Source organism: Acinonyx jubatus, chromosome X (genome assembly GCF_027475565.1).
Source record: "Acinonyx jubatus isolate Ajub_Pintada_27869175 chromosome X, VMU_Ajub_asm_v1.0, whole genome shotgun sequence".
Classification (NCBI taxonomy): domain Eukaryota; kingdom Metazoa; phylum Chordata; class Mammalia; order Carnivora; family Felidae; genus Acinonyx; species Acinonyx jubatus.
The window spans coordinates 87,341,964-87,364,737 of NC_069389.1; the positions used below are offsets into that span (position 1 = coordinate 87,341,964).

Genomic DNA, 22,774 nt, shown 5'->3' on the forward strand with positions numbered 1-22,774 from the left:
AGAATCTGAAGCAGGCACCAGGCTCCGAGCTGTCAGCACAGGGCCTGACGTGGGGCTCGAACCCATGAACAACTTGAGTCGAAGTCAGACACTTAACCAACTGAGCTACCCAGGCACCCTTGTCCACACTGTTCTTTTCTTCCTCCAGCCTTCCTTTTTATTTCTGTTTCCTTTCCTCCCAGCTCTTGGCCTTTGGCGCTCTGGAACTACACTTGACTCTTGAACAGTGCGCAGGTTAGGGATGCGACCCCCCCCCCCCCCCACAGTCTAATAGCCGTGTATAACTTTACTCCCTCAAAACATAACTACTAATAACCTTTCGTTGACTAGAAGCCTTATTGATAATGTAAACAGTGGAAGAACACAGATTTTGCATGTTATATGTATTATGTACTGTATTCCTGCAATAAAATCACCTGGAGAAAAGAAAATCCTAAGGGAGACAAAATACATTTACTGTACTGCTCTGTATTTATCAGAAAAAATCTGCACGGGAGTGAACTTCCAAAAGTTCAAACCTGTGCTGGTCAAGGGTCAGCTGTATATTTTTTATAACCCCCAGCCCAATCAGCTCTTCACAGAACACCAAGTCCTCCCGTGTGTGTCTTGCCTGGAGCTCCCCCCAATGGAGGCTGCTCTTCCTTTTCTGCCCCCTGTGCTGTCGAGTTCCCCACTGTCTCCCCCCAGACTAATATTTCATCTCTCAGGTGGAAGTGCTTTCTCCTTTACCATTCTCTCCACCTTTTCTTTTCACCACTACCACCACCTAACCCCTCATCCGCTTCCCCCATGTTCCTAGATGCCTTTGGCCCCTGGTGCTCAGTATTTCCATTACAACTCTGGCCAGCATTGGGAGAGGCTTCCAGGGAAGACCACTCGCCCCACCCAGCTTCTCAAAGTTTGGGTGTCTCCACCTCAGTGACTTCTGTGTCTTCTTCTCTTCAGCTGACTGACTTTGCCCCCCCCCCCGAAACTCCTCTGTCTGAGATCATTAGCCCCTGCATCCCTTTCTGTGACCCAAATCTCTACTCTTTTCAGCCTCCTCCCCTCAAGCTTCCTGTCCTTCCCACTGTTGATAGATGTACCCCCAACAAATGACTGGGAAAACAGAGATTTCCAGGTGCAAATTCCCTCGGTTATTTCCCTCTGCTCTAAAAGCTGCTTCACCCACCCCTGTCCTGACATCATTCCCTGTCATCTTGGAGGAAGTGGTTTTGTGGTAATCTCGCATCCCTTCCCCTCGTCCGGAACTTCATTCCATCAAGTAGTCAGTCACTTGTCTCCTGGATTTCAACCCTTTCTTCACTACTGGCTTTTTGGCCAAGAAGGATGCCGAAGTCTTCCCCTTATAATTTGTTTTTTAATGTTTGTTTATTTTTGAGAGAGGCTGGGGGAGGGGCAGAGAGAGAGGGAGAGAGAATCAGCAGCGAGCCGGATGCGGGACTCGATCTCACAAACCATGAGATCATGACCTGAGCTGAAATCGAGTCGGACATTTAAACGGCTGAGCCACCCCGGCGTCCCAGCATCTTCAAAGATTAGTCCAACAAGATTTCCTAAACCTCAGTTCTTTGGGTGTGACAATCCTTGCCTAATCCACAGTGTCATCTGTATTATTATGTCTATGATATATGTCCTTAAATCTACTAATTTTTCTTTTTCCTAAAATATCTTTCTGCTCCATGAAATCCTGGATTCAGTGTGCTGGTTACTTATTTTAATACACTTAAAATTTTTTTTAACGTTTATTATTTATTTTTTGAGAGAGACACAGAGCAGGAGCAGGGGAGGGGCAGAGAGAGAGGGAGACACAGAATCCGAAGCAGGCTTCAGGCTCTGAGCCACCAGCACAGAGCCCGACATGGGCTCGAACCCATAAGCTGTGAGAACATGACCTGAGCCAAAGTCAGATGCTTAACTGACCCAGGCACCCCTTACATGTTTAAATTGGCATTCAATTTCCTCTTCCCTGACCTATGTGTTCCTCTCATGTGTTCATTTTTCCCTTATGTTATTGGCCTTTTTAACAAAATTGAATCTTAGGAGCTCTTTATATGTAATTTATATATTTTACATATTTGTTTATATTTCTACATAATATAAATATATGCTTACACATTTCTATATAATTATTTTTCCATATAAGTTTTTCTAGATAATATAAATATCTTTCTCTATAATGTAAGTATTTTTCTGTGTATTTCTATATAAATATTAGGAGTTAACCCTTTGTGATCTGCACTGTAGATCTTTTTCCCAGTTTTGTCATTTGTTTTTTTTTTTTTATCTTCTGATTTATTTAGGTAGGATGTTTACATCTCTATGCAATTTAATTTATTTTTATCATATAGCTTCTGAATTTTGAGTTATGGTTAGGAAGTCCTTCCACACCCCGAGGTTATAAAAAATATATCCCGGGGGTGCCTGGGTGGCTCACTCGGTTAAGTGTCTGACTTCAGCTCAGGTCATGATCTTGGGATTCATGGGTTCAAGCCTCACATCACACTTTCTGCTGGTGGTTTGGAGTCTGCTTGGGATTCTCTCTCTCTCCCTCTCTGCCCCTCCCCTACTCATGCTCGCTCTCATTCTCTGTCTTTCTCTCCCTCTCAAAAATAAATTAAAAAAAGACAAATCCAGGGTGCCTGAGTGGTTCAGTGGGCTGAACGTCCAACTCTTGATTTTGACTCAGATCATGATCTCGTGTTCCTGAGATCGAGCCCCATGTTGGGCTTTGTGCCGCACATGGAGCCTGCTTGAGATTCTCTCTCTCCCCTCTCTCTCTGCCACTTTTCCACTTATGCTCTCTCTCTCAAAATAAATAAAATAACTTAAAAAAGTATATATATATAATCCCATATTTTCTTTGCCTGTGTTAATAGTTCCATTTTTTTTAACCTTTAAATCTTTCATCCACTTGGAATTTGTCCTGGGATACAGTGTGAGATAAGGATCCAATTTGATTTCCTGATGGCTTCTCATTTGTCCCAAGACCATTGAGCGAATAGTCCGGCACAATCAGGTGTGCTTGTGGGTAGGACCATGCTGACCGATGTGAAGAGTGATCACTGTTCTCTGTTTTTTTTACCCACCTGATTGTTCCTGAAATCCATTCTCTCCCTGCCTTGGGCTGGCCCTTCCTCATGTCGCACCTTAGCCGCGACAGCTGGCTCTGTATGGTCTCCCCAGCTCCCCCTACCAACAACCTGTCCCTGTAGCTTCCAAAGCTATTTTCAAAGCCCAAATAGGATCACAGCACCTCCCTATTTGGAAACTTTCGATGGCTCCCCCTTGTCCCCGGAGCCCAGTGCACTTTGCAGGCCTCTTCTCTGTATGTTCCTCCCTTCCTTGTGTTCTGAACTTGGGTATTACCAAGATCCTTAGGGACCTCCCCCCCCACCAAGTTTACCGTTTAACTTTCCTGCCTCTGCGTCCTGAAGATGCCATGACTTCTGCCAGGAACGCCCTTCTCCAGCTTGGTGGCCTGGAAAGCATTCATATTTCCAAACTCAACCTCAGCTGCTAGCTTCTCCAGGCAGCCCACTGGAACTGTTCTGTGGCTGTCCTTCTGCAGTGCACGTGTGAGACATGCCTGTCTGCCTAAGGACAGGAAGTGTTCTTTAGTTCTTAGTATTTCAGGGCTGAATGAATGAGGACCTATATAGATACCCGCACACTGCACATTTTACATATCTTATTATGCATCTTAGAAGCTGGCATTTATGTGCATTGTCCACCAACTAGGCACTGGGTAAGTGTTTTACTTGCATGACCTTGATCTCTCATTTAATCCCTATAAGTCCACTAGCACATGATCTTGGATGAGAAAAAAAAAATCACGTCTTCAGCTGCATTAACTCCAACTGACATCTAGCATTACTTTCAGTGCTGAAACGTAGGCAACAAACCACAGCTTTAGCAGCACTCACGGATGTTGTCGTTAATGTAAATCAGTTTCTCCTCCTATTACAGCTGCTGTAGGGATTTCAAAAAATCATTGGCACCTCCTCATTACCTGCAAATGTAAAAACCTTAATTTTTAAAAGTACTTCGACAATTATTTCAGTGTTACTGTTTGCTTTTGTTATCCGTTTTTATTTTGTATACTTAAAAAGATTTATTCTGAGGGGCACCTGGATGGCTCAGTCGGTTAAGCGTCTGACTTGATTTCGGCTCAAGTAGTGATCCCAGGGTCATGGAATCGAGCCCTGTATCAGGCTTCATGCTAGGTGTGTGGAGCTTGCTTAAGATTTTGGGGCATCTGGGTGGCTCAGTCGGTTAAGCATCGGACTTCACTCAGGTCACGATCTCGTGGTTTGTGAGTTCAAGGGCCGTGTTGGGCTCTGTGCTGACAGCTCAGAGCCTAGAGCCTGCTTCGGATTCGGTGTCTCCCTCTCTTCTGCCCCTCCCCCACTCACACTCTGTCTCTGAAAAAAAAGATGAATAAACGTTAAAAAAAAAGATTCTCTTTCTGCCCCTCCCCTGCTCATTTCCATTCTCATTCTCTCTCTCTCTCTCTCTCTCTCTCTCTCTCAAAAAAAAAAAAAAACACCTTTTATTCTGAGAGAGGAAGCCCCAAATCAGCCATGGGGTCCACAGCACCACAAAGGTCAGGAGCCCCTGCACTAGACTTTCAACTGGCATTAGAAACCAGGCAGACAAGCTTCACCACCACCAGGGCTGCTCCCCCATGTTGTCGCTGAGTTCTGACAGACTGTGAGTTCGAATCCTGATTCTGGCACTTAGGGGGAGTGCCTTAAACCTCTCTGCATCTGTTTTCTTATTTGTAAAAGGAGGGTAGGAATAGTACCTACCTCACAGGTGTGGCGTGAGGGTTTACTGAGCTCATATATGGGAATACATAGAACAGTGCCTGGCGTGTGTTGTGTTGCAGACTTTTATTATTCACCCCTATAACACGGCCTCTTATTAATTACACATCTGTCTTCCAACTGGACTGTGGGCTCTTGAGGATTCTTCCTTGCCTGATTCGAAAGTGACAGAGCCTTGCACCTACTGAGCGTACGTTTGTCAGCAGGTTTAACATCGCCGGCGTCCCTCCTTTTAGACGCCTGTTTCTCCTTTGGGCTCTGTGACACTCCTGTCTCCTGGTTCTCCTCCTCTGGCTGGCTGTCTTCGGGCTCCTTTGCTCTGCCTGTCCCAGAGGTCCCAGGGTTCTCCATCCATAGATGTAACTGAAGGCTCGAGAAACACCACAGCTACTTCAAAGGAAACATGTCTGCAATCAGGATTCTCAATTCCATACCCCTTCTTCCCACCTACTCTTCTTCTTCCTCCATTTCCTATATTAGTGGCTCCACCATCCACCCCCCAGGGCCAAAGCCAATATCCTAGCCAGAAACTTTCTGGATCCCTTCCTCCACCTCATCCCTTATGGCAATCAGTTCAGGCGTTCTGACGATTCAGATTCTCAAAATGCTTGCAAATTCAGCTCTTCCTCTCTCTTTCCATCACCCCAGCCCTAGCACAGGCTCTTGGCCTCTGTTGCCGGGACTACTCTGTTTTCTCTCTCCTCTCCCTGCCCTGATTGGCCCCCTGTGTCTCACCCAGTCTCCAGAATGACTTCTCTAAGGAAAGAACAATTGTGATCAGGTTTTGCTCCCCTGCTTAAAAATCCTCTCCTTGGGGCACCTGGGTGGCTCAGCCGGTTCAGCATCCGACTTCGGCTCAGGTCATGATCTCACGGTTCCTGAGTTCGAGCCCTGCATTGGGCTCTGTGCTGACAGCTCAGAACCTGGAGCCGGCTTTGATTTCTGTGTCTCCCTCTCTCTCTGCCCCTTCACCACTCATGCTCTGTCTGCCTCTCTCTGTCTCTGTCTCTCTCTCTCTCTCAGAAATAAACGTTAAAAAAAATTTAAAAATCCTGTTCAGGATGCAGACCAAACTTCTTCACGTGGCATTCAAGATATTTACATTTGACCCTTATCTGTCTCACTTTTTAAAAATTAATTTATTTTTTAAATGTTTATTTTTGAGGGAAAGAGAGTGTGAGCAGGGGAGGGGCATAGAGAGAAGGAGACACAGAATCCGAAGCAGGCTCCAGGCTCTGAGCTGTCAGCACAGAGACCAATGTGGGGCTCGAACCCATAAGCCGTGACATCATGACCTGAGGTGAAGTCAGACGCTTAACTGAGACACCCAGGTGCCCCATTTTTTTTCTTTTAAAGACGCTTAACCGAGACACCCAGGCACCCCCTTTTTTTCTTTTAAAGTTTCTTCATTTATTTTGAGAGAGAGACAGTGTCAGTAAGGGAGTGTCAGAGAGAAAATCTCAAGCAGACTCCCCACCGCCAGCACAGAGCACGGGGCTGGAACCCACAAAGCTCTGAGAACATGACCTAAGCCGAAACCAAGAGTTGGACGCTTAACCTGCCTCCCAGGTGCCCCTTATCTGTCTCTCTGACCTCATGTCCCATCACTCAAGTTTCAACTCCCATTACTTTCCCTTCTAAGTGAACAAACCTGCTGACAGATTTGCCCCACGTGCCTTCACTGCCATGTCCACGCACACAACGGCTTCTCTACCTAGAGCCTAGCAAACTCCATGTCCCCCTTTAACACTAGCTCAGCGATGCTGCCTCCACGCTGGAGCTGTGTGTGACTTCCCTAGGCAGCCTAAGGCACACTTTCCTGAACGTTGTTTTGAATCTGCATACCTCAAATGTCGTAAAGGCCTCATCTGATTGTTTATCTGTGTTTTACCACTAGGTGGCAGTAGCCTCATCTTTTCGTCTTTTCAGGAAATGAGGCTCTACAATGAAGATCACTTTTAATTTAATTTAAATTACTAGTACTAAATAATTCAATTGATAGTACCGTAAAACCGTGGGTTGTTTGTAGCTTGTTCTGCGAGTGTTCCACAAGACAAGCACACATTTCTAATCAATTTTAACTTGATAAACGAGCGATGTCTTGTGATCCGAGTAGTATGTGACGCCGAATATCACATGATCACAACTAAGCCAGTGGTTCTTGAAATTCGTTTTGATATATGAGTGCTTTGGATTACAAGCATGTTTCCAGGACGAATTATGCTCGCAAACCAAGGCTTCACTATATTTATTATAATTAAGATGCTGTGGGAGTGAGGGAGAGGGCAAAGTCTATGAGGCCCCGGGATTTTGGCCTGGGTGGCTGAAGGAAGATAGGGTACCAGTAATGGAGAAGGGGACACAGAAGGAAGGAACATGTTTTAGGAAGGAAGATTGTTGTTCTTTACTTGAGTTTCAGATACTTCTAGGCTATCAGGCTGAGATGTCCAGGAGGCAGTTGGATGGAATATTCTGGCACAGTTCATGGGAGTCTTGGCTAGAGGCAGACTTCAGTGTCCTTGGTGTAAAGGTGGTGCATACAATCATGGGAGCGGAAGAAATAGAACTTGGAAAAAAGGCCTTGGGTGGGGGAACATTGACCTGTGAATAGCAGACGAGGGGGAGAGGAGTTTAAGGAGATTGCAGGACCTGTCAGAGCAGTAATAGGAATGGCCAGCTCTCCTGGAAGCTAGGGCAGTAGACCTGTTCATCCGAGAAGTAGTGATCAGGAGTGCCGCATTTCAGAGAGTTCTGGTAAAGTAAGGCCATTGGAGAAGTGGGAATGGGAAGGAAGGCAGGCGTTAAAGGTGTTAAAGAAGGAGGGGTTAAGGGTGTTGCAAAGCTAAGGGAGGGATTTCTCTCTCCCCACGTCTTCCTTTTCCTGCCTTTCCTTCCCCCTCTCCTCCCCTTTCCTCTCTGCCCAAGGCTAGGCATGGTCAGGTGTGAAGATGAAGGCCAGTAGTGAGAGGGAGCAGTGAGGGTACTAGGGAGGAAGGGGAGTGGGTGAATCACAGGTGATGGCACCTGCTGAGAACGAACGGGCTCTGTGGTGGATTGGGATGGGCACTGACAGGAGAAATAAGTGGTATGGGAGAAAGAATTCTAGACTTTTCTGTGCTGTCCACTAGAATTCTCGGTAATGATGGGGATGATCTATAGCTGCTGTGCTCAGTTGTGTAGCCGCCAACTCCGTGTGGCTCCTGAGCAGAAGAAACCTGGTTAGTGTAACCAAGGAACTAGGAGCAAGGAATTTCATGTTTGATTTAAGTTGAATGAATTTGCACTGAAATCGAAGTAGCTGCAGGTCTTTAGTGGGTACCATATTGGACAACGTGGCTCTAGAAGGTTGATGACTAGCGCTTGAGGGGGCCCTCCTGAAACACATTTCCTTGCATTTTCCCAGCGCTGGACTGTAAAGTGACCCAACTTCTCCAGGAGGGCTCAGCAGCCTGAATGGAGGGGCAGGACATCTGGTTTGAGGCGTCTGTCCAAAGGTGGGGCTTTGTAAGTAGGATCGATGGTGTTGAAGATCCAGAAAGCGAGGGATGCATGGGGTTTGGGACAGAGTCTTGGTAATCTTGCCACACACTTGCCTCCTTTTGGGTTTCCGACTGAGGGCAGGCCACCCAAGGAACAATAACAGAACGGGAAATAGAGTTCTTACTTTATTCATTTATTTTAATGTTTGTTTTTGAGAGAGAAAAAGAGAGCTCCAGTGGAAGGGGGGGTGCAGAGAGAGAGGGAGACACAGAATCCGAAGCAGGCTCTGGGCTCTGAGCTGTCCGCACAGATCCTGATGTGGGGCTCGAACTCAAATGAACCGCGAGATCATGACCTGAGCCGAAGGCGGACACTTAAGTGATGGAGCCACCCAGGCGCCCCAGGTCTTCTTTTATTATTAGCCGATCAAGCACCCAGCCGCTCCAACACAGGCAGGGCTGCTTCGGCTGGCTGGGCTGGAGCCTGTAGCTCTGGTCTTGGCACGCTCCGTCCCCTGAGAATCTAAAGTGGCCAGATCTGTAGCGTGAGCCTGAACTTATTCCCCATCCAGGCAAAGGAACTGGGAAGCCTGAGAGGAAATCGAACAGGCCTGCTGCCTGCCGATGGGATGGTTGTGACACACACTCAATAAACAGTGAAAAGTGTGCGCTGCCCATTCCGAAGCGGGACTACCTGCTTTCAAATCCTGGTCCGGCGACTTTCCCAGCTGTGTGACCTTGGCTAAGTGTCGTAACTTGTCTGCGTTTCCATTTCTTCATGTGTGAAACAAGAACGATTGTACTTCCCCAAAGGGTTTTAGTGAGCGTTAAATGTATCAGTGTATGTGAGGTGCTTGTGATAGCGGCCGTCACTCAGTTCACACTGCATAAGTCTGCTCTTCATATGGTTTCTGTTTGCCAACGTACCCTGACTCTGCCCTCCTAATATCATAAAATGTGGTCCGGGCAGTTTCTTCGGATGTCACTGTTAGCAGGTGCCCCCTGGGGGATGAACTGGTGAGGGGGTGCGGGGTAGTGTGTGGTGAGGTGGATGAGGAGTTCCCTCTGTCCACCTGGGAGTAGAGGGGGCTAGTTCAAGTGATCGGTCACGGGGCCCAAGATGGTATGGAAGGAAGGGCGAGGAGGAAGTCCACGGAGGGGCGGGAATCACGGGATCAGAGGTCACCAGGACATCTGTAGGTACCTGTACAAGTAGGAGTTGAGGATGTGGAATCTGAAATTACGGGGAAACTGTGGTCAGATAAATGTAACTGAGGCGGGGTGGTCGGGGTGCTCACTGAAGCCGTTTGGGTAGTAAGGTGGCGTTGAGGTGCAGGTCTGGAGAGTTGAGGAGGTTCAAGAGGCCATGAGGTTAGGATGTTAGAAGGGCCCCTCCTGCAGATGTCGGAATCACCCAGAATGCTGGCAGGAGAAGGCCTGATATAAAGAAGAAGCCTGTATGCAAAGCGAGACTGATCTGGGTTGAGTCTGACGGTGACCGGTGGGGCAGGGGGGTGGACCATGGTGAAGAAGAGAACGTGAAGTTTAGAAGAAAGAAGAGTAAACGTCCAGCAGCAGTAACGGGAGGGGGTTCTTCAGCTCCCCCTCTCCCCCACAGAAGCTTGCTGTGAGCCTAGGTGGAGGAGGAGGAGGAGGAGGAGTCTCTGCTCAGAGCACCCAGAGGGAGAAGCAGTGTCCTGGGGGAGAGCCGGGTCTCTGTAGGGAGAGGAGGTGCAAGGACCATTCTGTGCAAAGTTAGTGGGTGTGAAAGGATTTGCCGGTGCTGGGACCAGGTTTCCAGAGGTTTCCTCCTCCAGTCTGGAGAGAAGTCAGCTGCAGGATGGGTGTAGGAGAGCGACCGCACACAGCTTTAGGACCTGCAGGGCTGGTGATCCAGTTCCTTGCTCGGGGAACTCCCTCCCCTTTTCCTCATCCCTGTGGGTTTTTTTGGTTGGGTGAGTGTGGTGGTTTTATTTAGGAATGAATGAATGAATGAATGCATGATTTATTTATTTATTTAGAGAAAGAGAGAGGGTGAGTAGAAGAAGGGCAGAGAGAGGGAGAGACAGAATCCCAAGCAGGCTCCACGCCATCGGTGCAGAGCCCGATGCACGGCTTGATCTCATGCACTGCAAGACCATGGCCCGAGCCAAAATCAAGAGTCGGATGGATGCTCAACTGAGCCACCCAGGTGCCCAGGTGCCCCACTTTATATATATATATATATGTACACACACACACAGAGAGTGCACGTGAATGGGGTGAGAAGGGCAGAGGGAAACAGACAATCTTAAGCAGGCTCCATGCTCAGTGTGGAACCCGACACAGGGCTCGATTTCACAACCCTGGGATCGTGACCTGAGCTGAAATCAAGAGTCAGACACTCAACCAGCTGAGCCACCCAGACGCCTCCTAGGCAGAGGTTCTTAACATGGGGTCCACAACTAGGGATTAAGGGGTCCATTAAGTTGGGTGGGAAAAAAACATCATACCTTTTTTTTTTCCCCCCACTAACCTCGGCCAGAAATGCAGCCCTCAAATGTAGGCAACAAGTGCCAGTGACGGTAGCCATACCTGAGACTTTAATGTCACTAGCAATCACAGACAACTTCCTCTCACATTACAGTGGCCGCAGACAGCTCAGAATACTGTTTATGCCCTTTGCTGCCTTGAAATTGCTTAGACCCGCTGCTGGATCTCATTTAAATGTATTAGTAAAGAAACATGGAAGTACTGAATTCCAGATCTGTTTTTTCTATCTTGATAACTCTGCTTTAATATCATTGGCTTCTTTTGTAACTCTTTGCCTTTTAGGCATTCAGAACACCATTCTGGGGAGTGGTTCATGGGTGCCCTACGCTGTCTGGGGGAGGGGGCGGTTGGAGGAGGTTGGGGGGAGGACCCCTGCCTGGCTCCAGGAGGGTGAAGAAGCCCGGCCTCCAGGCTGCTTGGAAACCCCTTTCTATTTCACTAGAGGGAGCCCTTGTTTCAGAATTGGGGAGCCGGGGACTCCCAGGCTTCAAAACAGGGGGAGAAGGGTGTTTTGAAGTATAAGCAAATCAAATGGCCTTTGGGGACATTTCAGGAAACTGAGGTGTAAGAACCCCCAATGTTGTTCGAAGCAGGCAAGCCCTGCCTCTCTTGAGATAAGCTTTAAGCTCATCTCCTGGAGGATGAGGGTTGGGATGCCTCTGGCCACTGTGCTAGTTTCTAGGACAGTTAAAGCAAGAGTACTTTGGCCAGTGAGGGCTTGAAAACCAGCTCCAGGGTCACACTGATCTCAGTTTGCCTGTTTCTCCCCCATCCCCCTTTAGCTCATCCCCCCCCTCCCCCATTCTTGTTCAACTAGCCTTAGGATGCTGGGAAAGTTCTCTTCCACTGGCTTGCACTTTGCTGGCCAGGCGAGGGGGCAGGGGAAAGGCCAAGGGGCTCAGGTAGGGTGAGGGAAGAGCTGTGGAATCTGAAACAATGGCCAAGGGCTGAGGCTTGGGCAAGTGGTGGACAGGAGAGTTTCTGAGAACCATGGGGTGCCCCCACCGAAGACTAAGGAGTTGGGTCTCAGGAATGCTTTACAGGGGCAGAGGATTAAGTCAGGTACTTCTGACTGTGATTGTAAGCAGCTCCCAGGAAGCCCTGCTTCTCATGTCTGGCCGGTTGTGGCCCCTCTCCTGGATTCAAGTCTCTGGGGCAGGGCCCAGGAACCTGCATTTTCTACACGGGTTCTCAAAGTGTGGTTCCTGGACCAGCGGCAGCAGCAGGTCCTATCCCACACCTACTGAATCAGAAAGTCTGGGGTGCAGCCCAGAAACCTCCCTTGTAACAAGCCCTCCAGTGTGTGTCTGGGGGAGTTGTGATGCCAGCTGAAGTCTGAGCGCCACTCTCCTGAGAGGATTTTTTTTTTTAATTTTTAAAAATGTTTTTATTATTTTTGTTTCTGAGGGAGAGAGAGGGAGGGAGGGAGGGAGGGACAGACACAGAGAGACAGACACAAAAAATCCCAAGCAGGCTCCAGGCTCCCAGTTGTCAGCACAGAGCCCGATGCGGGGCTCAAACCCATGAACCGTGAGATCATGACCTGAGCCGAAGTTGGATGCTTAACCCACCGAGTCACCCGGGTGCCACTCCCCTGAGGGGTTCTGAATCAGGCTGAAGGTTAGGTCTCACTGCCTCAAATGATCCAAGAGTTTCTCCCCCCACCCCCACCCACCACCTTGCTGAAAGCTCACCAGAGACCCGGCTGACGCTAACTATGTGACTTGCGCGAGGCGCAGTGGTGTGTTACGTTTCAGTAGTGCTTTTCCGTAGACTAGCTCCATGCTCCTTTAGCTTTTCTATTCCTGCAAAGCTCTGGCAAGGTCCAGAGCGCCCGCAATTGGCCTGTAAGCGGGACAGTGCTGCTTAGAGGGGTTTTGATCCACACGTGTGGTCCTGTAGCAACATACTAAGCGTGGAAGCTGGGACCTGGGTCTCTAGACTCCAGTGCTTAATCTGCTAGGACAGGTCCACCTGCTGGATTCTTTGCCAGCTCAGGGTCCTCACTCTGCATGCTGTTGGCAGGGGGCTGGCTGTGAGGCTCATAGATGAAGGTGGGTCTTTAAGTTGCCTCAGCCAGAGGCTGTGTGGCCCAGTCAGCCCCCGCTAGGCACTTTGAAGGTGAAGCCTGGCCTGAATGGGCTCCGTAGCCCCTCAGGATAGGAAGTTGACAAGATGGGCCTTCCACATGGACACCTAACTTAGGGCAGTCTCTGTTTTCTTGTACGTTAAACAGACTATAGGGTCCAGTTCATTTGGTCGAATGCCTGGATGGAAGGGAAACCGGACTTGGGCCTGTGCTCAGTGGCTGAGAATAGGAATCCCATATCCATGGCCATCGTGGGATCATGCCACCCAGGGCTGTATCTCCTGGGCAGTGAAGGCTTGCAGAAGCTGGAAATCAAGGCGTCTCATTTAGAGAGGGCCCAAAGGTGGGTTGGCAATGCTGTTGGGAACTGAAGTAGTCATCCTCTTCCCTGTCCCCAAACCTGCACCTTCTCTGATGTTCCCTATCCCATTGAGTGGTACCACCATCCACTCATTAGCCACGCCAGAAATCTACAGATAATCACTGGCCCTTCATTCCCCTTCTCTTCCGTATCCAGTCAGTGACCAAATCCTGTCAGTTTGACCTCCTGATCATTTCTCAAATTCATTCCCATCACTCCAGCTTGAGTTTGGATCAGATCATCCCTGACTTGTTCTATTGCAACAGCCTCAACAGTGGTGTTCCTGCCTCTAGCCCCCCTCTATTTCTTTTTTTTTTTTTAAGTGAATTCATTTTGAGAGAGAGCGCACACATGTGCACGGGAGGGGTAGAGAGATGGGGAGAGAGATTCCCAAGCAGGCTCCGTACTGTCAATGCAGAGCCTGACGTGGGGCTCGATCTCACAAACTATGAGATCATGACCTGAGCCAAAATCAAGAGTCGGACACTCAATCAGGCGCCCTTAGCCTTGATTTATTTCAGTCCACAGCCAGACTGTAAGCTCTGTCCCTCGCTTCAGAGTGTGATCTGAGGCCCAGCAGCATCTGGGGGCCAGTTAGAAATGCAGGCTCTCAGTCCCCACCCCAGACCTGCTGCACCGGAACCTGCCTTTTAACAAGATCTCAAGGTGATTTGTAAAGTCCCAAATATCTGATGTAGCCAACAGAATTCTTCATAAGGTGGCTCTTGTCCCTTGTTTATCCCTCTCCCCTTCATGGCAGTCCAGTGATTCCAAACTGTATACAGTCTTCAAACATACTGGGCTGTTTACTTCACTCTTCCTGCAAATCTTTATGGAACCCCTACTTTGTGCCAAGCACTTCCCGGGGATAAAGTCATGAGCAAAACAGATACATATGCTTGCTTTCACTAGCTTACATTGTTATGGAAGGAGACAGTAAATAAATAAATGAAATATATAGTGTGTTAGATAATGTTATGCTCCATAAGGGGAGAGGTAAAGCAGAGTCAAGGGTATAGGGTTGCTGGATGGTTGGAGAGGTTGCATGTTTACATGAGGTAGCCTCTTTTTATTATTTATTTTATTGTTAAGTTTGTTTTGAGAAAGAAGGGGGAAGGGGCTGGAGTTCTTACTCATGAACCATGAGATCATGACCTGAACCAAAATCAAGAGTCTGACGCTTAACTGACTGAGCCATGCAGGCACCCTGAGGTAGCCTCATTTAAAGGGAAGGCCTCACTGAGAATGTGACATTTGAGTGAAGGCTCGTAAGCAAGGGAGTGAGCTATTGAGTACCTGGTGGAGGGATATGCCAAGAAGAGCAAATAAGCATACGGGACCAAGACACAGGAGTGTTTCTAGAATATTCCAGCAACAGCAAGTAGGTCAGTGTCTAGAGCCATGTGAAGGAAGGGGTAAGTTGTAGGAGATGAGGTGAGAGAGGTACTATTATAGATGAGGGGGCAGATCATATATAAGGCCTCGCAGACCACAGTAAGGACTTGGCATTTTATTCTTAGGGAGGTCGGAGCCCATTGGAGGGTTTTTAGCAGTGGACTCACATGATCTGAATGAATTTTTAAAGGGGTCACCCAGTTGTTCTACTGAAATTAGACGATGGGGGACAAGGGTAGAAGCAAGGAGACGTGTAAGTGTTGTTTGCAGTAAGTCAGGTAGGCAACGATAGTGGCTAGGGTACTGACTGGAGCCAGAGAAGAGTCCCTGGATTCTGGATACATGCTGAGGGTTCAGCCAACAGGATTTGCTGATGGATCAGATACAAGGTGTGAGCGCAAGAGGGGTCAAGGATGACTCTCGAAGGTTTTTAACTTCAGTGACTTAGATGGATGACCATGAACCTAGATCAAGAAGACTAGGAGAAAGGATTTGGGCTTGTTTATTTCTTTTTGGGGGGATGTTGGGGAGTGGAAGTGCTCTTCCAGTTATCTATTTTTGTGTAGCAAACATCCTAAAATGTAGTGACTGAAAACAGTGGCTTATTATTGGAGTACACCAAACGATAAATCTGCACACTGAAGGAAACCGTCAACAAAACGAAAAGGCAACCTACTGAATGGGAGAAGATATTTGCAAATGATAGATCTGCCAAGGGGTTCATATCCAAAATATATAAAGAACTTACACAACTAAACACCCCAAACCCAAATAATCCAATTAAACAATCGGCAGAAGACCTGAATAGACATTTTTTCCAAAGAAGACATACAGATGGCCAACAGGTGCTCAACGTCACCAATCATCAGGAAAATGCAAATCAAAACCACCGTGACTTACCACCTCACACTGGTCAGAAAGGCTAGTATCAAAAAGACCAGAAACAGCAAGTGTTGGTGAGGATGTGGACAAAAGGGAAACCTCAGGCACTGTTGGTGGGAACCTAAACTGGTGCAGCCACTGTGGAAAACAGTGTGGAGGTTCCTCAAAGAGTTAAAAAATAGAAATACTGTACAATCCAGTAATTCCGCTACTGGGTATCTGTCTGACGAAAATGAAAACACTAACTGGAAAAGATATATGCACTCCTGTGTTTATCGCTGCATTGTTTACAATAGCCAAGATATGGAAGCAACCCAAGTGTCCATCAGTAGATGAATGGATAAAGAAGATGTGATACACACACACACACACACACACACCCCATATTGGAATATTGGCCATAAAAAGGGCGGGGGGAGACCTTGCCATCTGTGATAACATGGATGGACCTAGAGGGTATTTTGCTAACTGAAATAAGTCAAAAAAAAGACAAATGCCCTATGATTTTCGTTTATATGTAGAATCTAGAAAACAAAACAGTTGTACAAACAAAAACAGTAACAGACTCCTAAATACACAGAGCAAACTGGTGGTTGCCAGAGAGGAGGGAGCTTGGTGGGGGGGGGGGGGGATGGGCAAAATTGGTGAAGGGGATTAAGAGGTACCAAAAAACCCCCCAATGGCCCCATTATTTTTCCCAACAGTGTGGGTGGACTGGGTCATTCTTTGTTATGGACTGAATGTTTGTGCCCTCCCCGCCCCCACAAGTTCATATGTTGAAACCCTAACTCCTGATGCGATTGTATTTGGAGATGGAGAGTTTGGGAGGTAATTAGGGTTCAATTAGGTCACAAGAGTGGAGCTTTTCGATGAACAGGATTGGTACTTTTATAAGAGGCCAGAGAGCTCCCTAGCCCCTCTTACCTTGTGAGGATACAGCAAAAAGATGGCTGTCTCTGAACCAGGAAGTGGGTTCTCACCAGACACCAATCGGCCAGCGCCTTGGTCCTAGACTTTATGGCTTTCAGAACTGTGAAAAAAATAAATTTCTATTATTGCAAGCCACCCAGCCTATGGTATGTTACTGTGGCAGCCCCAAGCTACTAAGATAATTTTTCTATTCGTCCTGCCTGGGCTCACCTGGAACAGTTGGGATGGCTTGGGCCTCTCTACCTGCAGGGCCTTTCCTGGCATGGGGGTCTCCAGGCGGCATTCCAAGAGGGCAGGCTCCAGTGCACAGGTGTTAATCAAGCCTCTGATTGCATCCTGTATGACGATATCCCATTAGTCAAAGCAAGTTACGTGGCTGAGCCAGGTGGGCCAAATGGCCAAATCAGTGTGGGAGGGTATGACATAAGCGTGTGGATACCAGGAGGTCATGATTCACCCGGAGCCATTACTGTAATGATCTCCCGTAGGAGCCGAGATCAGAAGTTTAAGGAAGTGAGATGCCCATTTAGGTATCCAAGTGCAGATAGTGAATAGGCTGTGTGATATATGAGCCTGGAGTTCAAGGCCGAGGTCCAGGCTGAGCTGTAAGTGCTGGAGTCATCAGCACATAGGTGGTATTAAAGCCATGAGATTGGTTGAAATCACCGAGGGAATGAAAGTATGGAGAGAAAAGAAAATCTCCCGAGTTCTGCAGCCTTGACCCTCCATTGTTTAGAGGTCAGGGAGCGGGGAAGAAGAAACACTAGAGGACAGTGATAAGGAGCAGGTTGTGAAGCAGGAGGGGAATGAAGACAGAGCAGTGTCCCAGAAGCCAGGTAGAGAATTTTTCAAGAACAGAAGTTTGCAGGTGTGTAAAATGAAGCCTGAGAATTGACCACTGGGTACAGGAATGAAAAAGTTTTTTGTGGGGTGCCGGGGTGGCTCAGTCAGTGAGGCATCTGACTCTTGATCTCAGCTCAAGTAGTGATTCTGGGTCTTGACTTCAAGCCCCACGTTGGGCTCTGCACTGGGTGTGAAGCATACTTTTTAAAAAAGGTTATTTGTGACCCTGTGGGGAGCTGTTTCGGTGGAGAGGGTGGTGGGGGAGGTAGAAGTGGAAGCCAGATTAGGGCAGATTAAGAGAGAATGGGAAGAGGAATTGTGGACAGGGAGTATGGACAAGTACTGTCGATAAAATTAGGTGAGCCACATATATAATTTCTAATGTTCTAGTAGCCACACTCAGAAGAGGTCAAAGAAACAGGTGCAGTTAATTTTAATCATACATCTTATTTAACCCAGTAACCAAAATATTATCATTCCAGTGTAACCAGTACAAAATTATTACCAGAATATTTTACATCCTTTGAAATCCAGTATGTATTTTACCTTAACAGCTCGTCTCACTTCAAACTAGCCACGTCTCGTGGGCTCAGGAGCCACACAGGAGTCACAGTAGTGACTGGTCCAATAGCTACCCTGTTGGATAATGGAAGTCTAAAGAATTTTTTCAAGGAGTTTTGCTCTAAAGAGGGGCAGAGGATTGAGGGGGCAGCAACGTCAGGTGTTTATTTGTGTTAGAGTGGGAGCTATTATAGTATATTTTGTTTATGAGCTGATGGGAATAATCCAACAGAGGAGAAGAAATGGTTGATGTTAAGGAAAAACGGAAGCGGGGCCGCCCGGGTGGCTCAGTCGGTTAAGTGTCCCACTCTTGATTTCGGCTCAGGTCATGATCTCGGTTCATGGGATTGAGCCTTGTGTTGGGGGCTCTGCGCTGTTAGTGTGGAGTCTGCTCAGGATTCTCTTTTCCCTCTCTCTCTGTCCCTCCCCGGCTCAAGCTCTCCCTCTCTCTCAAAATAAATAAACTTAAAAGAAAAAGAAAAAGAGCAAGTAGTTGCTGGAGTCCTACCGAGCAGGTGAGAGGGGACACGATCTGGATACAAATGGGAAGGCTGGCCTTGGCGAGGGTCCTGGGCAGTTCATCCATGGTAACGGGTGATGGCCAAGCACACTGAACACCGATGCAGACAGGTGGTTAGATGCAATCATGAGAGCTCTGAAAGCTTTTGCCTGATTCGTTTTATCTCCGTGAAGTAGGAGGCAAGGTCATCATCTGAAAGTGAGGATGAGGTAGCTATACTGAAGGGTAGAGAAGAGAGGAGAAAATATTGTTGTCTGAGAGGGTGAATGGACTGGGGAAGTATAGTGCGATTGCCTGGCAACACGAAAGATGCACTTGAGGTCTGTGATCACGAATTTCAAGTGAGAACAGTCAGCACTGTTGTTTTTCTCCAGGCACATTCAACTGTGTGGGTGCAAGCAAGGAATGAGGAGGAGATTGGAATTTAACCAGGGCTGGGTCGTGTGTGTGTGTGTGTATGTGTGTTTGTGTGTGTGTGTGTGTGTGTGTGTCCAAGATGAGTATGATCGTGAGAGGCGCCGTGGAGTCAAAGGTGTCTGCCAGGGATAATTAGAATGATGGGCCATGGAATCCAAGGAGGGGAGCAGGAGCTGTGAGGAACAGGAAAAAAAAAAAAGGTGGTAGGACCTATGGATCACAGATTCCGGCAGGATCAAAGAAGTGTCGGGGTGAGGGTGAGCGAGTGTAAGACAGAAGCGGTCGTTGAAGATGGAATATTTGACTTCTGGGGGCGTTGCAGATATTCAAAGTTCTGAGGCTTCAGAACGGCCATGTGAGTGAATGGCTGAGGCGCCGTAGAGGACAGGGTCCCTGAGGAGAGGGGGCCAAGGGATGGAGGGGTTGGGATGCTGGAAGGTTCATCCAGGCATTCGTTGAAATTATCAAGAAATAGGACAGGAATGGTTTTCAGGGGAGTGGTATAACATCCTCAAGGGATGTTGAGGGCCATGACCCATATGTGTGTAGACAGCCCTAAAAGGGAAGACTAGTGGGAGGTACGGGGTAGTGGTTGTAGGGCTTTAGAGAGGAAGGAGGCTTGGTGGTCTGGAAACAGCAATGCAACGGAAGAGGTTATCTACTCTACTACGTACATGGGCTCAAGGAGAAAAACCAGTGACTACTTTTGAAGGCTAGAGGTGTAGCAGGCTCCTTGTGGGGAGAGGTACGTTGGGTAAGAGCAAAAGGATGAAGGGGACATTCAGAGAAGTGATTGAAATATTGGGAATCTGGCTAATGATTTCTCTATGATTTTGCATGTTCTGTTCCCTTTGCCTGGAATTCCCTTCCTTGCCTTGTACACCTGAAAAACTTTCCTTCATCTTTTACCACCTAACTCCTGCATCACTATTTTCCTGACATTGCTGCAGCCAAGATTACCAGTGAGCAGCACGTGGCCAAACCCAGTGGCAGTATTTGTCTTTGTCTCTATAGAGAAGCGTGTTCCCAGTGAATTTTTAAAAAATGTTTATTTATTTTTGAGAGAGAGAGAGAGAGAGAGATCCCCCATGAGCGGGGGAGGGGCAGAAGCAGAGAGGGGGACAGAGGATCTGAAGTGGGTTCTGTGCTGCCAGCAGAGAACCCAATGCGGGGCTTGAACTCAGGAACCATGAGATCATGACGTGAGCCAAAGTTGGACACTTAACTGACTGAGCCATCCAGCTGCACCCTTCCCCCAGTGGAATTTTCTGTGATGGTGGGAATGTCCTGCCTCTGCACTGCCCAATATGGTAGCCACTAGCCACATGTAGTTACTGAGCACTTTGAAATGTGGCTGGTGCGACTGAGGAATCAAATTTCCAATTTTATTTCATTTTAATTCCTTCACATGTAAATTGTCACAGGTAGCTCGTGGGCTAATCTCCTCTTCAGTCCCGTCTTCTTTGGGGATCCTTTTTGTTCTGGCAACTATTGCTGGGTCCCAGGCTCTGTCCTTGGTGCTTCAATCTCATTCTGTGGGCCTCTTCCTCGCTGATCTCTCCATCCCAAGCTCTGTTTCCAGGTCCTTTCTCTCCTGAGCTCTGCACGCGGATACCCCGTAGGCATTCGGTATCAGTGTGCTCCAAACTGAACTCCTCTCTCCCCTAAATCAATTCAGTTACTGAAGTCACAGACTTGGGAGCCACCCTCCCCACCTCCCTCCTGTCCAGCCGGTAGCCAGCTCATCCGTATCTGTGCAGTGGCATCCAAACCTGTCTTCAGTCTCGCCCCTCTCCAGCCCACCGTCCACACGGCCAGAGCACGTTGATTCGCTGACATGTCAATCGGACCGTGCGTGTCCGTTTAAACCTCTCAATGGCATCTCATTGCGCGTCGGATAAAGGCCCAGTTCCTGGCCATGTGGCCAATGAGGTTCTTCATGACCTGACCCCGCTTGCCTGTCTCTCTGGCTCCATGTCTTGACACATGTCCCCTCCCACTTTATGCTGCACTGACACAGACCTGCTGGAGACTACATGCGACCAGCGTGCCGCGTCACACCTCCACACTTCTTTCAGGCTATCCCAGCGCCCCGAATACCCTTTCCCTCTTGCAGGCTCCGATCCCAGCTCCTCCTCAACGCTTCTTCAAAACCCACCTCAGCCGTCACCTCCAGCCACCCTTCCTCTGTGTCCCATCACCCACTGTGCTTTCAGTTATCACACCACCCTGTTGTTCACTCTTATGCTGCCGAGCAGTTCTCGAGGGCAGTTCTCGTTATCCCCACTGCCGAGCATGGAGTCTGGTGCCCAGCCTCATCCCCTTGGTGGAAGCCCTTCCTGGGTGGGCCTATAGGATGGGAGACAGGGCCCCCGGGAGGCCTCTGGGGATCTGTCTTTGCTGCTGCTGGTGGTGCAGTTGACTTCTTTCCCAGCATGCGTGACGCTTCCTTCTGGTAGAAATCGATTTCAGAAAAAGCTATTATCTTGGTTCCCCCTACCTTTAGAGATGAAACGCTTCTATCCTCCTGGGAATCAAGATGCTAGCAGAAAATGTCACATTTCTTTCTTCAAGTAGGAAAAAAAAGTTTTATGTGTTTAATTTTTCTGAAAGTGCTCAAGTTTCTATTTGCCTTTGGAAGAAACCTGGTTTTTCACTTGGATTATCCCAAGGGCCACATTCAGGTATATGGAAAAAAGGAAATGTGCATTTGCATACAATTTGCATATATCTATGCAGAGTGGATCATTTATTCTCCGGGTGCTTGCTTTTTTTTTTTTTTTTTTTTTTTAAGTTTTCAGAGAAATCGAATCTTTGATTATCTTTGCAATGAAAAGAACCAACAACAGTAAAAAGACAGTGGAAACCACAGTCAAAGCCCCCACCTCAGGGCGCCTGGGTGGCTCATTTGGTTAAGCATCCGATTCTTCATCTCAGCTCAGGTTTTGTTCTCAGGGTGGTGAGTTCAAGCCCCACGTTGGACTCCGCGCTGGGCGTGAAGCCTACTTAAAAGAAAAAAAAAAAGCAAGCTCCCCCATCACAGGGAAGATCACGTCTTTGCAAGATTCCCTTGTCTTCTTCCACGCTTTTTAGGAGATTTTGGATGGCTGTGGTTTTGCCATGCTAAAAATAGCAGCCGCCTGCTGTGTGCCAGCTAGCTGCTCTGTTTACTTTTCTATATCTCCTATTCCACTCAGCAGCCCCAAGAGGTGGATGTTACCTCCAGTCTTCATACAAGGGCTCTTAGAGGGGCAGCACTATTTGCCCAAGGTCGCTCCCACCACCAATAGGCAATAGCAGAGGCAGGGTTCAAACCCAAAAGGCTGTCCAACCCCAAGCCCTTTGTTTTAAACCATTAAGCTCTATTTTCCATCATTGGCACACTGTTTGGTGTTCTGCCTTTTACACTTGCCATTACCAGCCAGGGACTTTTCCACACAGGCTCATGGTTTGGATGTCATTTGAATGGCGGTTGTCATTTGAATGGTGGTTGCATGGTATTGAGGTGCCAGAGTTTATCTCTCCATTTGGTTTGTTTCCAGATCCTCCATATTGTAGGTGGTGCAGCTGTAAATATCTTTGTGCAAATAAGGGCCATCTGTTGGGTTCTTTAGGCATTCGATGGTTGTCCTCAAAGTAGTATTGCCAAGCCAAAGGGTTTCGTATGGTTTGAGGATTCTCTGGAAGGTCTGTGCTATTCATTCTCTCACACGCTGATCATTTTTTGAGTGCCTGATGTGCACCAGGTGCTGGAGGGGACGGGGGCGGATTCAGAAACGCCTCCTCATTGATGGTCCACTGTGGGGTGGATGGGGCAACAGAGTGAACGGTACTAAAGTGGGGGTTTGGGCAAGGGGCAGTGAGAACATGTACCCTTGGCAGTGTCTGAGTGTGTGTCCCTTTCCCCCGTAGCATAGGGCGGGGACTGCAGGGCAG

The 22,774-nt window shown here is 48.0% G+C and overlaps 1 protein-coding gene across 7 annotated transcripts in view; it reads left to right on the forward strand.

Annotated features, from left to right (window-relative positions):
• Positions 1-22,774, forward strand: part of TMEM164 (transmembrane protein 164) — a 166,540-nt gene that overhangs the window by 133,484 nt on the left and 10,282 nt on the right. For 5 of the 7 annotated variants that reach the window (XM_053201544.1, XM_053201543.1, XM_053201541.1 and 2 more), the window contains one exon: positions 13,077-13,272. The exons of the other annotated variants lie outside the window; for them this stretch is intronic. In XM_053201544.1, the coding sequence (XP_053057519.1) occupies positions 13,077-13,272 (196 nt within the window). The remainder of the gene's footprint in view (positions 1-13,076; positions 13,273-22,774) is intronic. 7 annotated transcript variants of the gene reach the window in all.